Genomic DNA, 22579 nt, shown 5'->3' on the forward strand with positions numbered 1-22579 from the left:
AACATATCACAAAATACAAATGCACTATGTATTTCTCCTTGCACACACTATATTTAGAGTTCTGACAAATCATAGCAGAACTGTATCCCCCAAGCCAACTACTTAGCATGTGCCCGAGTTCAGCCATGGGCATGAGGTGCAGCTCTCAGGGCTAGTACACCAGAAAACTACTTTTGCCTGTCACCCAAGTAAGTAACACATCAGGCTTTTTTTCCAAGCTGAGTTCATCAACAGCCAAATACAAGAGCAGCCATGCCCTTGGTGTTTCATTTGAGCCTCAGCTCAAGAGTCTAACAGGTGGAATGTAGACGTGTGCACCAGACAATGAATGCAGAAATGTAAATGTGAAGGTTCAGTATGTCAGTTTTACAGCTGACTTTTCAGTATTCTTTAGGATGCTATCCTGAGCTAGATGTATTTTAGTGTCAGAAGTTTCTCTCCTGCTATTCCAATGAGATTTTCTTTTCTTATTCTCTCTATAAACTTCCAATCATGTATTACAACTTTTTACAAACAAACAAAAAAAATCTTCCATCTATAGTTATACGAAAGTATAAAGTTATAAACAGGGTCACCATTACCAGGTATAACTGTTTTCTCTCTTTTAAAGATGGTGGTATAAAGCAGGTAATTGCCTTTAGGAAATCAATTATCTGAAAGAAAAGGTTCTTCTAACCCAGACATAAATATACCAAGAAGCATCTCAGAGTCTGAATTAAGGAGACAGGGAAGATTCATAAGTCTCATTAAGAGAAACATCACAGAAATAAGCACCAGACAGCCATAAAAGACAAACTGTTAAATTGTCTCTCCCAGTGCAGGGCTCTGTATGCACTTACTGCTATTCATGTTTTATCACTGCTTGAGTTAATGGATAAATCAATTACCTAATTGTCGACACAGGGACAGATCCTTACAGGATTCATCTGCCTGGATTTGTTTCTGAAGTGATGCTAAACTCACTTGTCCAAGCTGACAACGTCATCACCACAGAAATTCAAGAAAACTGTGCAGATCATGGCAATTTGGTAGTGCTGGGCTGCCAACAGACAGTTAGGCTGTTATTTCTCTGTTTAAGTATTGATTGTTTTCATTTTTGATGTATGCCGCCAGACAGTGTCCAGAATCAGACCAGGGAGGGCAATCATCACTGACAGGCCACCAGGCTCACTGCTGCTTTCTTCTCTGAACGTCAGTGACAGATGCTCAGAATCACACCAAATAACACACACAACAGGAATAGGCAAAAGATGCCAGGTTGGTTCACAGAGCAGTACATAGTCCATCTCACCAGCTAAGCAGCATAAGCCGAGTGGAAAACAGGCAATAAACCAGAAGCTGTACAGCTCAGTACAACCACCTCTGAAATGTTTCTTTCCCTGAGGATGTCAGAGAAGCTTACAGAGAGCAGCCAAATTTGGAGTTGTTGATGTATTAGCCTGCACATAGATTAAATCCCAGAAGCACACTGTAAAAAGCAAAACAGACTAGAAGAATGTTTAAAATCCAGCACTCCTAAGAGAGCCGCCTGCCTACTTGATAACACTGTACCTCCTGCGACACACTGAGGTTTTAACTGTGCCTGTAAATATTTCTATGTCTTGGATATGGTTTTAGTTGCCTAACAACACATGAGGATTTCTTAAAATAGATATTAGCATCTGTGTTAAATTGTGTCATGGTCAGCCTAATAATGAGCTGAATTCAGAAGGGCTCAATTTTCTTCCCAGAAAGGGTTTTTTGTGATCTACAGTTTTATACAGTTAGCTGATGGACTAGTGACTCAGAACCATCCCTTTGACATTAGAGGAGAAAAGCCAAGGCAAATCTAGCAGTAAGTACAGATAAAGTTCACACAACCTGCAAAAGACCGTGCAGAGGAGTGGCTGATGTCCCACCTGTCCTCAGTCGAGCCCAAAGCCTGAACAGGAAGGTCTCCCCCTCCACTCCGTTTCCAGAAGCCAAACTCCAAAATGAGAGCTGGACACTCTCACCTCTCAGGAGAGGCTGTAGACCAGGGACAGATCCTCTGTGCTGTTTTGAGGGGTGGCATTGAGCGTGCCTTCACAGCTCAGATGCACTTGTCAGGAGGAGGGAGGATGGAAGCGAAGGCAAAGCTCCCTCGATGAGGCTCTGCCTGAGACAGGGCTGCTGTAAGTTGGAGATCGCCCACCTCCTCTCCCAAAGCACTCACCCTGGCTTCCCACAGCATCAGAGGTATTTACAGACCTATGCAAGTCATTCCTAGCCTCCAGGCTAGTTGGAGATTCCAAGATGCTCTAGTCAAAAATTTTAGTTTCGACAAGAAGCAAATCCAAATGCAAATCCTGACTCTGATACTGTTTTTATAGAAAGTGTTAATACAGACATGCTTTTAAAACCTAACTAGCCCTTTAAAACACTTGGGTTGAAATACAAAGGCTCCTAAAACATTTTGTTTGAAAGCAAGCAAAATAAGGAGAATAAGATTTCTGCTAAACCAAAATCTTGTAGCCTTCTCTTCCTTTCATCTCCTTATTACTTATTCTATTAGATATACCATATTCACGCAGATGTGGCACTAATCACAGGGTAGGAGTTGCCAGCTACCTGGGAGGATAAAGATACTCTGACATTATCCCATCAGGCACCCAACAGTGCCTTAGGAGATACAGCCATTTAGCTGACCCCCTTGTAAAGAAACAGGTGCCATTTGAGCATGCTGGGAAATCCTTTCTAATGCGGTCAGATCCCCCTCAACAGTTCATGGTTTAAAGTAAAAAAAAAAAGAAAAAACAACCCAGCGACACCTACCATTTTGCACACTGAGGTCAGGTACAAAATGCTGAGGCTTACAGTGGGAGTCTTGCTCGTTGACGATAATTGTGGCTTAGCATGTTACCCTTCAAAACATTCCCAATTTTGGAGGAAGGGTGAGGGGTAAACTTTTGACAGACTAAAAGATCGAAGGAATTTGGTAGTCTTTCAGAAACCTGAGACTGAGATTCAGGTATGCTATATAGTCAAAATTATCCAGGCTTTCTAATGTTTTGTGGTTGTTGCTGTTGCTGCTGTTGTTTTGGCATGACAACCTCATCTGGCTGCTCTCCTGCCTTCTTTTGCTCTTGCAGGTTATCTTTAGCACAAAATTATTGATATTTAATGCATGAATATTTGCATAGCATGCACCTAGTAGGGTGATAAGCACAGTAAACATTTCTAGGTGCTCACTGATGATGTTTTTCTGTAGGAAAGCATACATGAGAGAAGGATGTGAAATCAAGACAGGGGAGGGAGAACAGGGACACGCAGCAGAAGGCAAGTACACTGAGGACTCCACGAAGATCCTCTGGTCCCACATACAAACAAGACCTCTAACTATGCCATACGCACGGCCAGAGCATGACCGAGAGCTGTCACACACCAGAAGGTTCCCAGGGAATCTGCTCTGCCTCTCATCCCTTGTGAGCCACAGGGCTGACAGAGGACACCGAGCCACACCAAAGCCACGCACGAGAAACCTGTCTCCCAGCTTTCATGCCACATCCAGCAAAAAAGGTGACGTGCACCCTCACCCTAGTATGGATGCTGGATGTGTTGCTGTGCTGAAGGGGACATGGTTGGCTTTGACTGGGTACCACAGCTCCAAAGAGGCATGCTAGCCCTACTGGCCCACTCTCCGCTCTCCACAGTCAGCTCCACAAACACATCTTCTTCCTCCCCCCACCTCACTCCTCCACTCACTGCCCACCATTTCCAGCACAAGCTGGAGCAAAACATGACTGCACCACCTACACCTGGCAGAAAGTGCCAGGATTACCTGGAAGTTGTGCTTAGGAGCCAAAATTGACACAAATGTGCATGCAGCCATGTGGGAGTTACCACGGTACACCCGTCATAACTTCTGTTATGCTAGAAATATGACCAAAAAAGGACCTCACCGCATTCGAAGGAGCCTGTGTGTTATGGCGAATGCTGCATCAGTTAGCAACAGCTGCAGCTTCAAATCCTAGCTCAGCACCCTGGCTTGGGGTTTCTCGTGGCTCAGTCACCCCTTCCCACCCCACAGACCCCTGCAATGCCAGTGACAGTGCACGCATTAGTGGCTCTCCTGGAGTCATGCAAGAAATTCAGAGAATGGAGTCTAAACTTCCTCCTGTGATTCTCCTTTTGAGTGCTTAGCTACACAACAAGACTCCTTTACACCCTTAAATATTAACACAGCTATTCTCTTGATGTGGGATTCCTCATTATCATATGAATAAATGATTGTCACAGTACCCAGCAAGTGCAACTTTTATAACTAAGTGAATCAGCACTGTGCCAAACCCTTCAAGAATAGTAACAGTGTGCAAGTATTTATTGCACTTTATTGCTTCCTGGAGCATTTAAAAGGAGTCACTGACAAACAAGGATTTACACAGGCTTGAAAGTTTGCCTCGGATGTACTGAGCGGCTCTGTATTTCAAAATGCAGACGTACCTTCTTTCCCAGCAACTTAACGCTAGGCCTTTGGCAGAAAACTCCACGGCTTGTCCAGCAAATGCTACTATTTGCAATGGCATCTCTTGTGTGGTAGTGGATGATTTTAATGAAACTTTGAGCATAATTTTAAGTACTGTTCTAACAGTCATGATGGCTATGGTGATGTTCTCCATGGGTTGCAATGTGGAACTTAAAAAATTCTGGGGCCACGTAAAAAGACCCTGGGGCATTTTTGTGGGTTTCCTTTGCCAGTTTGGAATTATGCCTCTCACAGCCTTCTTGCTAGCCCTGGCCTTTAACGTGCTTCCTATTCAAGCTGTCGTGGTGATGATCATAGGATGCTGTCCAGGGGGCACAGCCTCCAATATCCTTGCCTACTGGGTGGATGGAGACATGGACCTAAGGTAAGAGCAGCCATTCTCTAAATAGTTCATGTGGCTTTTTACAGTGTAAACTTTATATTGAAAAGGACTGACTGATGCTTTTTTTTCAGCTTCCTGGCCCATGAATGGTGGCGCTTCCTTCTTGTAAAGATGTTTGGTTACTGTGATAGTAGTAAATGTAAGCAGAACAGCAAACATCCTTGGTTCATTGAGAATTCATCAGGAAGATAACACAACAGAACTGTGTCTATTAGAAAATGTCTTTGCTCTAAATCTTCAGATGCTGCAGAGAACAGCATTGATGAAGACTTCTAAAATGCTAAGGATTATGAAATCTTTGTCTGAGTTAGAACTACTTTTGTTGGTTTGTTTCTTAGAAGATCTTGGGGTGGGGGGGAGCGGGAGAGGAAAGTAACAAAGGATTTTAGGAGCTGAATCCTGTGTGCAAAATAGTGGCTATGCAATAGTACTTGAAAAAGAACACCAGTGGAAAAATATTTTCCCTCCTTTTGTGTTCTATACAATGAATAGAAAGGCAAAGATTTTCACTTTGGGAAGTAATGCAAATGAAAATCACTTGTAATTCTATCTGCTCCTGGCACCTTCTGAAAAGTCTTCAAACTGAGGGAAAGTTTTACAGGCTGGAAGCCGCTAAGGCAGCCCTGCATACAGGGTGTAGTGAAAAAATTCCTTTGTGGTTAAGTGGGATGTTCTCAGTGACAGGGCGCTCTGAACTCAGAAGCAGATACGTAAGGCACCTGGCATGTTCTAGGACATCAAACACGCAGGAGAAGTGAACCCTACTCTTGATGCAAATTCCATAGGGGAGGTTCATTAACTCTAACAGCCTTTAAAAATGAGCCATCTTTTCATTTTTATACCCTGATTATATTGTTGTAAAGTAAACAGGATCATTTCTCTGTTTCCCATGGAGTAATGCAAATTGGAGCATTCATCCAATTTATCATATGCCAATCTGAACTAGAAATGGAAAAAATAAAAGATGTAAGAAATATGTGGAGCTAGGGCAAATAGACTAAGAATGTTAATATTTGTAGCTTTAATAAGACATTTTTTCCATCCTTTGAAAATAGTGAACTTTTCTGTCACATCCAGGTGTTAATGTAATACCTGCTTTCAAATTATGGATGAAGTCAGCTCTACTAATCACCAATTTCCTCACTGTGAAGGACAGACCTATAATATTAGAATCTGTAAGATACTTTATTTCAATAAATACATGTCTAAGAAACCACAGACGGAAAAATATCCAGCACAAGTCTGAAATTCTATCTTAATCTTCCCTTGGAAGAATACACTGAGCTAAACTGTGCTTTCTGGGCTCTGTATGTTCAGAGTTGAGCCACTGAAATCAGTGGTAAAAATCTAAATTGATGAAGCTATAAATATGAGTACAGTTTATATCCTGACACTGGCAGAGGGTGAATTAAGTTGAAAATTCCTATAAAAGATTATTCTTCAGTTAAAGACCCTTACCTTAAAGAATCAAAGGCTTTTGGCCAGGATCTCTGTAACAATAATGCAGGGACCAGGAGGTACAGCAGAGACAGCAATGTAAGCATTTTCACTTTTTAACAGAAGGATAACAGTGTAAGAATCTTGGCCAGTTTCTGGAGTCAGCAAAGCATTATAGGAAGCTTGCCCATCATATCAGACAAAGGTTTTGCTTTTAGGTGATAATATTTTATATTTATATGTAACAACTCATGACCATTGTCTACAGTCCTGCTTTAAAACATCCCAGTGCAGATGGACCATGTGTTAGAGCAGGAATTAGTTTTCAACTGCTCATAATCACAGGGAGGTGAAGTATGAGTCTTTATACTTTTGTTAGCAATTTAGGCACAGATGATAGCCTCTAAAGCTTCCCACAGGGACACCTGGTTTTGACATCTCTTGGTATTTCACAAGAACAAGTGCTTCTAAAACACTATCTCCTCTCCTCCACAGCTTCCCAGGAAACTTTTGCAAGCACAAGCACTGGGGTTAGAGAACAGGCAGACTTTGGAGGAGGATGTAGTTGACACAGGGACAGTAAGAAGATGTAGGAAATAAGGAAACAGGGAAAATAAGCTCTTTTATCCATCTGGGGCTTCACCTCACCCTAATTGTAGCCCATGGTTCTTTTTTTCTCTGTTTAGGAACTCTCTTGGCAGATGTTCCTACCAAGCTATATCCAAAGACTCTGAAGCAGAGAGTGACTGGAACCAAAAATAATGCAGATATTCCTATGGTTTCTGTATCAATTGTTCTAGATTTCTCTGGGCCTGCCCAGTCTGTGGGAGGGGGTCAGTAGTCCCTTTTCTGAGGGAAAGCCACACAAAAGAGAAATCAGAAGTGAAGCTTATAAGGAAGTTTCCAAAGTCTCTTAACTAGAACCCTCTCTCATGATTTTTATGTCAGAGGAGTATGATTTGTAGGCATAATTTTATCTATTCTAGTCAAATTCTAAGTATTCTAAAAATACTTACATTCATTTCATTGAGTCGTTCTCAGCATCTACTCTTTGGCCTATAGCAAAACAAGCCAGAAAAGTGAATTTTATTACATCACACATCCTAGACGATGAAACCTTTTGTTTTATGCTGTGGACTTTGGAGCGCAACTTTAACACTCCAGAACTGCTGGTATAATGGAAATCTTCATTTGATGTCCATGTGACCCCACCCAGCTTGCCCCCTTCTCAGAAGTCAGCTGGACAGGCAGCACTCAGACTTTCCAACAGACCTTCCTGATGGCTGCCTGTCTGCCTGCCTCATTTGCACTGAAAAGTTATTGTTCTGTGGCTGCAGAACACATTGATATTTTATGTTCCTTTTTCTTTCAGCAGAAGTCATTCCTTCCATTTAGCTTTTTTCTAACCTGATATACAGGATAAATTGACTGCAGCCAGCAGCATTTCTTGCCCAACCTTTCATAAGCTATTAAACGGTAATAAGAAAATGAGAAAGACTATAGTTTAGCATGAGATGAACTGTCACTCTAACCAATTTCTTCACAGCATCAGCATGACAACTTGCTCCACACTGCTTGCGATGGGGATGATGCCACTTTGCCTTTTTATTTACACCAAGATGTGGACTGATTCTGACACAATTGTGCTCCCCTACGACAGCATTGGTGAGTTCAGTGAACCAGCACTTTCCCTTCTGACTCTCTCCTTTATCCCCCCTCTAGTAACAACTACCTTTATACAATCATCTTGCAGAATCATGAAGAAATTACACATATTTTTTAAAAATATTCATCCTCCAGCTTTCCAATAACTACCATGGGAATTAGGTACCTGGATCACTTCATGTCACCCACAACTCTGCAGAGCAGAGACGTGAAGTCATTATAAATATTGTACAGATACTTATCACGAGATTGTGTATGTTTTTCTTTCCAAATGGAGACCTGCAAGATACTGGGATAAGAATATAGAATAATTTGGGCAGGAATAGCTGCCTCCCCTGGATGAAAGTGTAACAGCTTTAAGGCACAATCCTGCAAGTGCTAAGTGCTGAGGCCATAATCTGGCAAAGTACTTAAGCACATGTGGATAATTAAGCAAGTGATTAAAACTGCTGAGTCTCTTTGAAAAGCTGCAATCTACACCACCAGGAGTGGCTTCATTTGACTTCCTGTCAAAAATCTCATCCAGCTACAAAGAGAAAATACTCAAAGTATTTAGAAATACATGCTCCAGTGCTTCGCAGAGCTGTGGCCCTAGTGCTTATCAAGTGCAGTTCCATGCTATGCTAATCTTAAAAGCCAGCAGAGTCATTTTCATATTCTTCAATTTCCTTTCCCATTGTCTTAGGGGAAAAAAAAAATGCATACATGGCTTGTGCTTTCAAAATAAATACTGGAGGGGGAAGGCCAAAACAAAAGAAGCTCTAAACAGGTTGTTGATATGGTACAGTAGCAAAACACCTGCAGACAAAATGAACATTTAACGTAGCTACTCACATCACAGGGTAGTGATGATTAGCAAACTCAAATTTCTGTCAGCGTTTCTGATGCAGGTGAATGAGCATGGAGTTCAGCAGAATGGCAATTAACTTCAACAGGCTGCCAAAGATAACAGACTCTATAGAAAAGCAAATTGGCAGGTGTGGGTAGAGCATGCATGCATGCTCTGGTTGCGCATAGCTGAAACATCCTCTGAGGCCTTGCTCCATACCCCCAGCCACTATGCATGGCTGTCTGTCCTCCTGTCATCAACTTCTGCATGATACATGGGCTTAACTTCTCTCCTCTCTTCTTTTTACAGGGATTTCACTGGTAGCTCTTGTAATTCCCGTTTCGTTTGGAGTGTATGTTAACCACAGATGGCCTAGTAAAGCAAAAATCATACTTAAGGTAGGATATATAAGGTTGAAACATTAGTAATTATGGACAAATTATGGAATCAGCAGCACCACTGAAGCAGTACATTGCTATTCATGGTATTAGTATCTGACTTCATAAGAGCCAGGAAGTTTTCAGCAGAAAACAAATGAGACACTGTGGAAATGTATTGCTTTCCCCCTGCACAAGCATGCATGAGTTGCATACATTATTAGAAACCATCATTATCCAAAGAGCCTACTTTTGTCTTTGGTTACAACTATGTTAGTAATTGAGTTCAGTTTATAATGTAAACTGAAATTGGAAGGAAAATCATTCAGGTCAACTGGAAGCATTTTTTCTCTGCAAAATAATAATAAATGAAAACATTCTGGATTAAAAAACAAAAAGCTTTCTACTTTTAAAACACTTTACCATTGGTGGGAGGGGGGGAAATTTTGAGTGTGAAGTCAATTATTATTAAAAAAATTTGAAAATGTTCCAACTGTTAAAAAATATAACAAAAAATATAACAAAACAATATTTACAAAATTCAGACATCTTTGCAAGATAGTGTCAGATGCATCAAAAATACATGTTTTTTTTCAAAATCTATTCTTACCAAAATAATCACAATAGCAACAACTTTGCTGCCTTCAGTGTTATCAGCAAATTAATCATTCGGAACATTAGGTTTAGGTTTAAAGCAATTGTCAGATGTGCTGCATACTCTCGGCCTTTGTTAACCATTCTTAGTTAACACATACATTTTCTAAGTGTTCTTAAAGAAAACAAAGCTGGCAACTTGTTATTCTACCTATACTTTGTTACCATTTCTCTGCTATCAGCTCAGGAAGTATAGAACACAAATAACGTCCTTTTAAGTCAATTCCTTTTCTTGAACTGTTAGCTTCTTGTGCTGTATTTTTAAATGCACTCACAGCTTACTTATGAACTTGGATACTACTGAGTGCTGGTTTCAAAACTCCACTATTCCTGTTTAATCAGTTAAGGGAAAAGCATGGACTGGAACTCACATGAAAAGGCACTCGTTCTCTCAGTAAAACATGGTTTCATCCTCTTTCTCCCTGAGCGAGTGAGCAACCCACTGTAGAGCCCATTGACAGGCTGCTTTATGTAGGACAATGAAGCATCAAGCGAAGATTGAGCCGTAGCTGTCAGATTAAGGTCCATATGGTGAGAAATAGATAAGAGCACAAAGACGGTGTGCCAGGTGAAATAGAAGGGTTTGTCACAGCCAGACCATGTTTCTTCTTCCTAGGTGGCTGTGGTTAATAGCTCAGTCAAACAAAAGTACTTGTTCACTCAATGCTCTTAAATAGGCTTCAGCCAAAGAGTGATGAAGCCAGATCAATGGGAGTACACTTTTTAGCTGAGAAATAGATTCTCCTAAGCTTAGCCCCAGAAAGTCTGCCGGTGAGATCCCTGGTAAGTACGCCATAAGAGCAGACATTTAACTTGGACATTGAGAAGAGTGTGAGTCATCACTTTTTTTGGCAAGCAGCGGAAAAGATCTCAGTTACATTCAGCCACAGGAAATAAGATCAACACAGTGACTACATCTATGTAGAGATGTTATACAAGCTCAGAGCCAGTTTTCAAACATGAATTTTCAGCCATGTTAAAGATTTACTCCTCTGCTTGGCAAATAATTTCCTATCACTAACCATCTAGTATCTTGTTACCACAGGCTATACTAAGGCCAGAGTGTGACTGCCCAAGAAGTGGGAAGGAAAAGTGCATTATATTAGCTATTAGACTGTCAGTTTCCCAACAACTCTGGGGAAATCTTTCTAATGCGGGCACCATTCCTCGCTCATGTCATACCTGTGAAATTATTTTTAATCTCCAGTTCTAAGTACAATTATATCAAGGGCTTCAAGATGCTAGTTTTACAGGTATCTTCATAGGTACTTATTACAGCTGTGCCTTGATCTATATCTGTAGTCACACACCAAAGCACCTCGTACATCTCTTGTTTGGGAAAAATGGCAGCTATCTAATCTGTCTGCCCACTGTGAAATACATTGCCATAAACTTTATGTTGTATGTTTAAGAAGATATTTCAGTGACTCAGAGACACTGACAGGCATGTAAGACGTTATGATCGATGCCATTAATTTCATTTGGGTCCCTTATTCACACAGAACTTCCTCTTTCCTCTCACAGGTTGGTTCTATTTTGGGAGCAATCCTCGTCGTGCTCGTTGCTGTGGTTGGGGGAATACTCTACAAAGGCTCCTGGACTATTTCACCCAAAATATGGATCATTGGCACCATATTTCCAGCAGCTGGCTATTCTCTGGGATTCTTACTGGCCCGCATAGCTGGTCTGTCTTGGCACAGGTATGGAATTCTCTGTGACAAAGACCTGTAGCCTTTTTTGGGTTGTGGAGGGGAAAAAAAAAGAAAAAAGAAAAAAAAAAAAAAAGCTTGTATTTAATGATTAAAAGATGCTGAGAATGCTTCTTAAACATTAGCTGTGCTACAGAGTCACTGATTTCCCAACCCTGTATCTGGGATACTATGTGTAGATAAAACTTTTCTTGTGCACATTTTTATTTACAGATTATGACTATACAATTTCCTCTAAACTTTCACATCTTCCCCTCGTGTGTCCCTGTCCTACACTTCAAATGAGGGAGACAGACCTGACTTATAAGTGGGTTGGGACTGCAGTAAAATTTCTCATGAAGATGCAGCAGTTTACAATTTAGAATACCATTACAAGAGAGGAAGATGATAGTGAGTGCCACATATGTGGCTGGAAGGTGGATCACAGTCCTTTACAATTGCTGAACTGCCATAAATCGTGTGTGTTCTGGTGGTAACAGGCATATGACTTGTGGAATGTTTTGTTGACTATGTGAGCTGAAGAATATAATTTTCTTAGTTATCCATTATCATAGAATCACAGAATGGTTTGGGTTGGAAGGGACCTTAAAGCCCATCTAGTTCCAACCCCCCTGCCATGGGCAGGGACACCTTCCACTAGACCAGGTTGCTCAAAGTCTCATCCAGCCTGGCCTTGAACACTTCCAGGGATGGGGCATCCACAGCTTCTCTGGGAAACCTGTTCCAGTGCCTCACCACCCTCCCTGTGAAGAACTTCTTCCTGATATCCAATCTAAACCTCCCCGCTTTCAATTTAAACCCCTTACCCCTTGTCCTGTCACTACAGGCCCTTGACCGTAGTGATGTAGAACAACATTACTATATGTTCCTTGCTTATCCAAGTTACTAAAAATCATAAGGACCCACAGGCTGCTATTTCACTACTGTCTTCATATTATTCCCTTTAGATGTCGTACAGTGTCTCTGGAAACAGGCATGCAAAACACTCAGCTATGTTCAGCTATAGTACAGCTCTCATTCACTCCTGAAGAACTTGAACTGATGTTTACTTTCCCAGTCGTCTACAGCATTTTCCAGCTGTTGTTTGCACTGCTGATTTTGGGAGGTAAAGCATAGATATTTTCTATTATAACATTATGATTATCATTATTATTATCAGTCTCATTTTTCATGGATACAGAGAAAACAAGAAGGGATACAAATAATGGAATGTAAAATAATTAAGTGCATAATGACCCAGGTGAATACAGTGCATCACTGCTGTGCCCTGTACATGACTAGGAACACATAAGGCTCAGTTTAAGATTTGGAAGACCCCTTTTTTTCAGCACAAGGGAGGGGACCTCCATCACCTACAGCGGGGCACATGGGAGTACTTGGTGAACACAACTGTTATTACCGTTGGCTGAGGATGGGCAAATGTACCTTCTTCCACCATGTCAGGGTGCATGGGCACACAGCTGCAGAGCAGGGCCATCCCCACAAGTGTGCACAAAGTCCCCCTCCTATCAACTGTTGAGAGAACAGGCATCAGCTTCATGGCTAATGAGAAAAAATATCTTCCATAAGAGGCAAAAGTCCCTTTTTCCTGCCACATAGACTTCTCATGGGTTACACTGTTGCTGCTGCAGCTAACCTACTGAGGGCTGGGACCTTGTCCCTGTTGTTCACCCCTAACACCAGCTGTGGCTATTGGGCTCCCACTCCCAAACCAGCCATTGTACCCGACACCAAAGCACAACCCCAAGGACACAGCCTGTGAGCCACATCCCCGGCTCCAACCTCTCTGGCAGCAACAGCATTGGGACAGAGGAACCACTTTGTCCCAGCTCCTGCCAAACAAGGCTTACGTAGAAGTGAGGGTCAGTCCCACAGACCCAGCCAAGAGCCCGAAGGCTTCCCAAGGGATACAGAAGATAATTTGAAAGTCCTCACACACAACAGGAACACAAAACAGTCAACTACCAAAAGCAGAATTCAAAATATTTTCCCTGTTACTTTCTAAATGTACTTTTATAAGGATGAGTGATGTTGACATAAAATGAAACTATCTGGACGTGTTGGAATGTTTTAGCAATATCAGGAAGGAAAATGTCACATGGCTGCATGTTATTAGTGTCTTTTTCAGGTAATTGTTGTAATTTCTCTATTTAATACTAAATATATGTCGATTCCCAGGCTACCGTGTTTACAGAAGACACCGTGTCAAAACAAAGACAGATGTTGAGAAAACAGATGAAAAAGAGGATTCAAAATCAATGTCATCACATGCTAAAATTAATGGAGGATTTATATCAAATGAGAGCAAATAGACAATTACCCCTGTTCCCACCAGCTGAAAAGATATATCGTATATAGTTTATTTTAAACTTTATTTTTTTTTTCACATGCCGTTGATTTATGGAAATATTTAACAAAAAGAGAAGTTCTGCTGATATGGTACAGTAAGTCTTTAAATTGATTAACTTATGAACATTTCTACTTTAATTTCAGAAATGGTTTCTGCTAGAATTGTAGAATCTAGTTTTGAAGCTAATTCCCCCAAAATATTTAATTTTTATTATGGTTTATTTAAAGAAAGGCAGAATAAAGGTGGGCTATTGCTAAAAAAGCTAACGGATATTTGTATTACCAGTCCATAATCCTGCAAATCCATCTGTTAGTCTCAGCCCACACACTAAACAAAGAGAAATCTTGTAAAAGTGCCTAAGCAGCAACAGGACTAGATGTGGAAGATCTGATAAGGCTGGAGGACTTTCACTGAACATGAATCAACCATGAAATTGGAACAAGCTAATAATGAAATAAAGTTTCATTTAGGTCAGTCTGGGCAGACTAAAGTCACTGCACTGTACTAATTGCTTGAAGCATTAATTTATTCTAAAGCTATAATTTTAAGAAGTGCAAGGTACTTTATGACTTTATTTTTTTTCCAAAGTAGTAGAAAGTAACAGCTTTGCATCTTCACTTTGGGTCTTAAAAGTTCTGGAAACATGTGCAGAGAGACAAAGCTGAGGGCGTAAGCCTAGAGCAATTTTAGTGTGACAGCTGCATACAAAGGAGCAAGCAGAGATTTTGAAAGTGTAAGAAATTATCAACTTCTGCACTGAAAGAGAGGCATTTTAAAGTAGAACAAAATTGTCCCTGATTCATCCAGGACTATTTTCACCACTGTTAAAATGAAACAATAGTGCTTGGAGAGAGTTACAGATTTTCATTATGAACTCAGTAAATTTGAACTTACCAGGTGACTGTGACATATAGACACTGATGTAGTTAATAACTTTAGGTTTTAATTATATGAACCACTGACAGAAATAACTCGATGTAAACATGCATAATTTGTCTTTGAAAATTCAAGAGTACATGCGGAAAGCTGTCCTAAGTATGTGGAGAAAATTGCTATGTTTTTAAGAGAAAGAGTGAAGTAAAATTTTTGCAGTTGTAATTTTTTGTGAATATGTTCAGTAACACTAGTCCTGTAGCTCTTATGTAAAGAAACATCCAGAGAACTTCAGACTAAATGAGTGAGATGGTGGCTGAGTAAGAAATTTAAAAATGAGCCAACTATCAGTACATGGAAAGTATACACCTCTTTGTCATATTCAAATGGACCTTCCGAGGTTTTGTGAGTTTATGTGGCAGGTTTTTTACAAACACAACTGAAATCGTGGAATTTAAGTTCCAGACACATAGCTTTGCATCGCTGCAGAGATGTGCCCAGTATTAAACAAGAAATAAATTATTTCTATCTATCATATGTGAGGGAAAGGTCCTCAAAATGCCCCTCAGCTCCAGGAGGCTTGAAGCGGCTTCACTTTTGTGGGGAGTTCAGAGTGGTCACAACCTCCAAGGAGTTCAACACTCAGTAGGAGTTAGCACATAACGGGGCATTCTGTGTTTTATAGGACGAATCTTGAACAGAAAAAATGTAATGAAGTCTGTTATGGAGGAATCATAAATGTGAAACAGCACATCCATCAAGAAAAGGATAAGCTGCTATTTGTGACATCTGTAATGAAAATGCTATTGTCTTTATCATAGAATCATAGAATGGTTTGGGTTGGAAGGGACCTTAAAGACCATCCATTCCAAACCCCCTGCCATGGGCAGGGACACCTTCCACTAGGTCAAGTTGCTCAAAGCCTCATCTAGGGGAAGGTGTCCCTTCCTATGTCCTATGTCCATCAAAAAATGGGCAGCAGGAGTTAGTTAGGATCATATCTTTCTTACACACCAAGCTGCTCCTCTTTCCCCATGCTAAACTTCAATGCTTTCATGCATATTTTAAGCAGATTTTGAAAATGTATTGAAGAATAATAGTTTGTCTTGCTTATACTGTGTATGTGTGTGTATTTAAAGCAACTGTATAAACCCTGAACTGAATAAAGTCAGAAACTATTTATAATTTTGCCCACTGGAGTAATTTAAGGTGGAAAAAATTAAGACTGAAACCTAACATGCAGACGAAGTTTATGGCTTTGACATGTAACAAAAACACCTTAGCTTATGTGTAAAATGAATATGTTTAATAATGTTGAAGATTAAATGAACATGGGGTGTTTGATGCCCTATTTGACATACATTTTTAATGGCACTTGGAGCCCCAGATGAAGGATGGAGACTGCAGTTTCTACAACTGTCACAACTACATCTAGCAAGGGTCATATGTCCCAAGCTTTATGTGAAGCAAAGCCAGCTCAAAGGTCTTAACCAACGTATGCCTCTAGAGCACATCAAACCTAAAACAAATCCCCAGGGCTTGCTAATGTTGCCAGAAGCAGACTTCGGTTGACGTGACAGCTGCTAAATCTCCAGTTCTAGGAGCCTGGGAAGCATCAATGTCTGTCCATCACTGGTGAAGCTGGAGTGGTCTATCTCACAGCAGCATAAAGGACTTTTGGGGAAGCTGTGTCCTCTCCCCAAAGGTCTCCAGAATGATGTTACGTGTTTTTGACCGTCAGTTATATGAACGCTGAGACATGGGTTTCTCTGAAGGAAACTGGTGGCCTCCAGCCTTGCTGTTGCAGTTGTTTTGGTGTTGTTAAAAGAAAAAACCCAGCTTGCTGAGATCAGCTTGTTTAAGCTGCTCAGCATCATCTCCTCAATGTTCTCCAGCATGAAAATCGGTTCAAAGAAAGGCAGTATCAGTTAGTCATCAATGCTTTTTAAGCAATCTTCTATCCCTTTAAACAACCTGTGGATGTGACATTGAAGTATGTGCAATCTAAAAGCATCATGCAGTCATGTTTATACTAAGAAATACCCAATATAATTGACTCTTATATGACCTGGGAGTCATGGATTTACCAGTTCAAGCTATGAAGTCATACAGATGACTTAGCAGGTTCTAGGTTAACACAGCTAGTCAACTTTTATATAGTCATTCATGTTCAGAGACGAAGGGTAGTCCCCGAGTATTAACTGCCGCATTGCTGGTTCTCAAGCTGTTGCAGGAAAAATGACCTGAAGTACGTCTAAGGATAGACATGCTAAAAGTTAAAATGACAGCTGAGTTAATGCCTAGCTCATCCCAAGGTCTGTAGTGTAAGGGCTGCAAGGATGTGACAATCACACTTGCCAAACCAAAGTCTGTAGCCATAAATCCAGGTATCAAGATGTGTTCCCTAGTCAGTGAAGAGAGAAGCACCACCAGAGAGTTAATCATGCCCTCTGGCTCGGACTCCTGCTACAGGATGAACTGTCCTCTAGAATCGCCTCTCTCTATAAGGTAGATTTCTTGGCCCAATTTAGACCAACTACCCAATTTTTTGACTCCCAGATGGAGGGGGGAAGGAGTTGCAATGAAATACATTTTTATCTTTTTATCTTAATTCAATTTTTTGCATAAAATTTCTGAGCACCCAGTATGTTTCCTTTAACCTAGAAGATAAGTCTTTACAACTTGGGGGGGAGGGGAGGGAGAGGGGGAAGTTTTTATAGTGATTTTAATCTCCTATAAACATATAGCTAATATCTCAGCTGACCTAAAGACAGGTAGAAGAACTGGTTTTGTCATATAGTGTGCTGTGTTCGTCAGAAGAGAGTGCAATTTGAATAGAATTAACAAGCATATTGATTTGCAGTTTTGTTAAATGAGTTTCTTGTTTCAAACTAATCAGGTTATGATGTTCAAAAAAACACTATTATAATCTCTGCCAATCATTATTTTTTTTGTCAGCCTCAGAAAGGAGAAATGAACTCCTTTATTCATGGTCCAACCAATTTATCTACTGTGCATTTGATGCAAATCTAAAAAAAATAATCAGTATTCCCTATCTCCTGAAGCACAGACCTTCACTGCTTGGTATTTGACAAGAATGTTCCTGCTGTCCCCAGATTAACTGTATCACTTGTTCACCTCTAGAATTAAAGCACATATATTGTAGTAGTACCACAACCAAAAGGCAACCAAGCAAGCCTGACTGGATTTTCCAAGTCAGAACTGAAGACCAGTAGAAGTAAATCTCTGCTTATGTTTCCTAAGGAATATTCATTCTACTCCAGAAACTGAGCACTAAATTAACCTAAAATATCAGATGTAAAAATAACTGCTACTTGCAAGGATATTTGCCAGCTTTCAAACTGGAATTGCAGAAGATGGATAATTGAAAGCCCTGAAGGAATCCTAATATGTTTTCATGAATAGATATACACTGTGGAATGATATTACTATCTCCATTTAATTTCCATTAAATTTATCCATCTACAAGTAAGTTTCCAGCATTGACCTTCATCCTCCCCTGACAACAAGCACTCAGTACTGTCAATAGAAAAAGAGAGATATCTCTGGAGAGCAAGTCATCACACCCCTCAGGCACCTGGTTTAGGACAGGAGGAATTCTGGAAGGAGACAAAGAGATTATGCAGAATATGGTATGAAATTCAGTGGCCTGAGCATAGGCACCCAGTGTCATGAGGTGCCTTGGCATGTCCTGCCTGGCTTTCAGCTGCCAGTCAGGAATGTCACAGGTCTTCTGTAGGTCCCGTGTCCTGCCTGCACCTACCATGGCCCTACAGCATCTAAAATGGCCCCAGAAACCTGATTAGTCAGCTGAATCCTCCTCGTGACTCCTGTGCAAGCCATTCTTATTTGCAGGGTTTCCCCTGTTCAATACAAACCCCTCCACAGTCAGAATGAAGGGTCAGAATTTTGCATGGGGTAAGTGCAAGCCCATAAGAAGACCCTTGCAACATTATTCCCATGAGGCACCTATCACAAAACAAGGAAGTGCATTTAATTGCTAAGACAAATATTTGAGAACTTGGAAAAACAAACTAAAAACATGTTTACTTCCAACTGCCTCATGGAACTGACCAAGGGCATGTCTCCTTAATAAATTTCTCCCAGCCCTGCATCTTTCCACAGGATGACATGAGACTTTGAAAAAGCTAGGAATAAAATTCCATGAAGATATTCCAAACAATGTCAATGTAAACAAAGAGTATATAAAATTTATTAGTGATATCTCTACTTGCTCATAATGGACTTAATGTAAAATGAATCAGTACAAAACTGTGTTGCCAGTTACACTTATGAGAACATAAATCAGCCTCCTCCTTCAGATAAAGACTGATTTAAGGAAACCTGAGTGTTCAGAAATAATAAGTTGAAATAAAGATCTTCGACTTTTGGACTTCAATTATTTGGAGATTCAGACATGAAGATTGGACTTTTGCCTTTGTAATAACCAACCTGTCTCAAAAAATATTTTGCAATCACAGCAAATACTTTAAACATCCAAAGAAAGGGAAAAGAAACTTCAGCATTGAAGAAAACTCTTACTGGACACAACAGGGAGTTGATCAGCTCCTTCAAGTATTCCCTGTTTGTATTCTCTAGTTACTACATATTTTAGATATATTTATGGAAATAAATAATTTCTGCTCCAGGCAAATGGAATCTAGTTGGTTTTCCTTAGAGCGCACAAAGCTCATACACAGTTTCTCATTCACTGCAATTGTTCCTGGCCTAGAGATATATTAACAATTACACACCCAGTGTTTCCATCTCATGCAAATTTAACATTGCTTCATACTTTATGGATGTAACTTAGTTTCTTCAGGTATGCCAATTAGATAAGCTGATCAGATCTCATTAAGGTAATCTGATACATTCTTTTAAATATGGCTGCAGAACTTCTGTCTCCTTCTTCTGCATACAGTTTATGTATTACTCATTTGGGAGATTTCATCACAGTTTTTAAAAGCCACTTTGTCCCATCTGAATTCAAAAAAGATATAAGGAGGTCATATTGAGATGGTAAGGCCCTGTTTAAATAATTTGATGGTACAATTAATTCCCCACAAGTGGAATTAACTGTGAGGGATTAATGAAAATGTCAGGGTTACAGGTTGTGCTGGTGATGTGTTTCTAATGTCAGTAGTAAATCTGCTGTAGGTAGAACACAAATTCTTTCCACATAAGGCTCTTTCTTTAAAAATATACCCTGAACTCATAAAATAACCCCAGATTATATGGACTGATTTTCCATAAAAGGACACCTACTGAGGAAACAGAACAAAACATACAGCTTACATAGATGAACACATATTTTGTGTTTAACATATCTAGTGATTGTTTGGGGAAAAAATGATAAAATTAATGCACAATATCTAAAAAGTAGGCTTAAGAAAGAGGTGAATAAAAAAGGACTAATTCATAGACCATAAATTCATTGCTGACAATTTAATATGATACTCAAGGTATAAGTTTTGGCTCAGAAAGTCCTTTAATAGCTGTTTGCTGGAAACTGCAGAGATATGTGTCCATGTGTCTTACACCCTTCCCTTAAGCACCTGCTTCTGGAGCACTGAGGTTCTTGTGTCTGTGCAGTCATTTCCAGTAATCATTAAATCTAAGAAAAAACACAAGTTGCTTTCAAATATTTTGCCAGTTGACAGGGAAATAACATCTGAGTGGAAGGGCAGAACAGTACATAATGACATGACCAATGTAGTGATAGGGGAGGCAGGAGAAATTCAGAGAAAATTATTTTATGAAGACATATTTAGATGTCAATAGAGGGACCAGTCATCACATAGAAACATAGAATGGTTAGGGTTGGAAGGGACCTTAAAGATCATCTAGTTCCACCCCCCCTGCCATGGGCAGGGACACCTTCCACTAGACCAGGTTGCTCAAAGCCTCGTCCAGCCTGGCCTTGAACACTTCCAGGGATGGGGCATCCACAACATCTCTGGGCAACCTGTTCCAGTGCCTCACCACCCTCTCCGGGAAGAACTTCTTCCTGATATCTAATCGCATTGATGATTTTCTTTCTATTCCATACTACTGCACCCATTCTGTTGTGTTTTTCAGATCGCTTCCACAGAAACCATTTGGTACACAAAATGAAAACTTCCCACAGTTAGTAAACATAAAATAGTTTGGTTGTTTAAAACACCAAAACCACTTACGGTATTTGAAACATCACTGAAATATAGTCAGGCTAGTTAGGCACCCCATTTCACACTTGTTCTCTAGCCAGCTGGACTGCACCAACTGGGTCTTTACCAACCATGAGGGCAGAGCTGGAGGATGAGACAGTCCCACTCTCTTGGTTTTCCCAACTTGGCTTCCCTCAAACCAGAACGAGAGCACTAGCCCCCCTCTAGAGTTGTGTGGACAAGCAGTTAGGCTGGGGTCAGGCATAAGTCAAAACTAACATGACAGCAGAGATGCAAGTTTAGGCTACACCTTTTCTAATAAATAAAATAAGCCAGAGAGCAGCCTCTGAAACCAAAGCCAAGTGGCATTGTCTCTCTCACATGCACAAAACTCAGCTCCTTCTTTCTCCATGAGCAGGAAGGACACATTTCAGGCTCCCTTTTGGAAATAGTCCCTCTCTTCAAACCTAGCCCAGTACTACTCAAGACTGCCAGGTCACAGGAGCTGAAGCTGTGCCAGGGAAGGTGCAGTCATCAGACAGTCCTCAAGCCCGTGCCCTACTCTTGGCTTATTTACTGGTATAGATACAACAGTATGTGCCCAAACCCATTTTTTTCTTTAAACATTCAAAACTGTCTGCCTTCAGTGAGACCAGAGAATTCAGGGTAAAGACCATGTATTTTCCCCTATTGTTTCCTTGTAGACCTATGGCAACTCTGAGTCATGCTGTTAATGATAAATTAAGCTTTAACAAAGTAGATATTTCAGTTGAGCAATTTCTACTTCTGTGGAACAGAGCCTCCATTTATACAAAAAATGAGCATGTTCATCCCAAAAGAATATTATATCTTTGTTGTAATGTTGGGGTTTTTTTGTTGGGTTTTTTTTACAATTTAATCTTGGTACCATTTAATGGCTGTGACAGGGAATGAACATGATCCCTGGTATTAAGTTTTAAAGGAGAATTTCTACTTTTTACTGTGTTATGAAGGCTAATGGAACTGCTTGAGTTATTTGTGTTTAACTGTTGAGACTACAAGGCCAGGTTCAGGAGTGATGTGCTGCCTTCAGGCACACTTTTCAAAAACTCTGTGACTCAAATGTGCATGGTGATACAGAGACACTTCTGCATTTTCTACACGATAAGAGAGGACATCTTGACAGGGGAGGAGGAGGATTAGTGCTACGAGGTTACTCAGTCAGATCTAGAAACACCTTTCCAAATGCATGAAGCTGGTTTTCGTACTTAATGTTGAACTCTTTAACAAAAGTGCCTGAACTCCAGAGACACCTTAGAGTTTTATCTGAGTTTCTCAGATGGTTTAAGTAACACATGCATGCAGATTCTGAAAGTGCCTTATAACACCATTTAGGTCAGAAAAAAGTTTACCCCAAACCCAGCCAGGTCCTAGAGATAAGGAGTTCCCCACCATCTTCTCCTCAGGGGCTCAGTTTAATGGTCCTGTTCTGAGCAAAGCTACTAGTCCTAGAGCAACAGGGGGTTTCTGCTGCTTCTTTTATACGCAGCTGTTGTTGATGATCCGTTTTCTATTCCCTTGTCCTCTCCTACACAGTGTACATTAGCCAAATCACCTTTGCTGCAGGGCCTGGGAGGGGGGTGGGGTGGGGTG

The 22579-nt window shown here is 40.5% G+C and overlaps 1 protein-coding gene across 1 annotated transcript; it reads left to right on the forward strand.

Annotated features, from left to right (window-relative positions):
• The first annotated feature begins 4449 nt into the window (after positions 1-4449).
• Positions 4450-13869, forward strand: SLC10A2 (solute carrier family 10 (sodium/bile acid cotransporter), member 2). Its single transcript, XM_010159754.1, has 6 exons — positions 4450-4868; positions 7870-7988; positions 9127-9215; positions 11373-11548; positions 12505-12662; positions 13736-13869. The coding sequence occupies exons 1-6, from the start codon at positions 4450-4452 to the stop codon at positions 13867-13869; spliced, it is 1095 nt and encodes a 364-aa protein (XP_010158056.1).
• The last annotated feature ends 8710 nt before the right edge of the window (positions 13870-22579 follow it).

This window comes from Eurypyga helias, unplaced genomic scaffold (assembly GCF_000690775.1).
Source record: "Eurypyga helias isolate BGI_N326 unplaced genomic scaffold, ASM69077v1 scaffold17739, whole genome shotgun sequence".
NCBI lineage: Eukaryota > Metazoa > Chordata > Aves > Eurypygiformes > Eurypygidae > Eurypyga > Eurypyga helias.

Excerpts from the sequence above, each read along its gene's own strand:
- SLC10A2 (XM_010159754.1), top strand. The coding sequence starts at position 4,450 with ATGCAGACGTACCTTCTTTCCCAGCAACTTAACGCTAGGCCTTTGGCA. Across the intron at positions 9,216-11,372 it reads AAGCAAAAATCATACTTAAG|GTTGGTTCTATTTTGGGAGC; the intron begins GTAGGATATATA and ends TTCCTCTCACAG. Across the intron at positions 11,549-12,504 it reads GCTGGTCTGTCTTGGCACAG|ATGTCGTACAGTGTCTCTGG; the intron begins GTATGGAATTCT and ends TATTCCCTTTAG.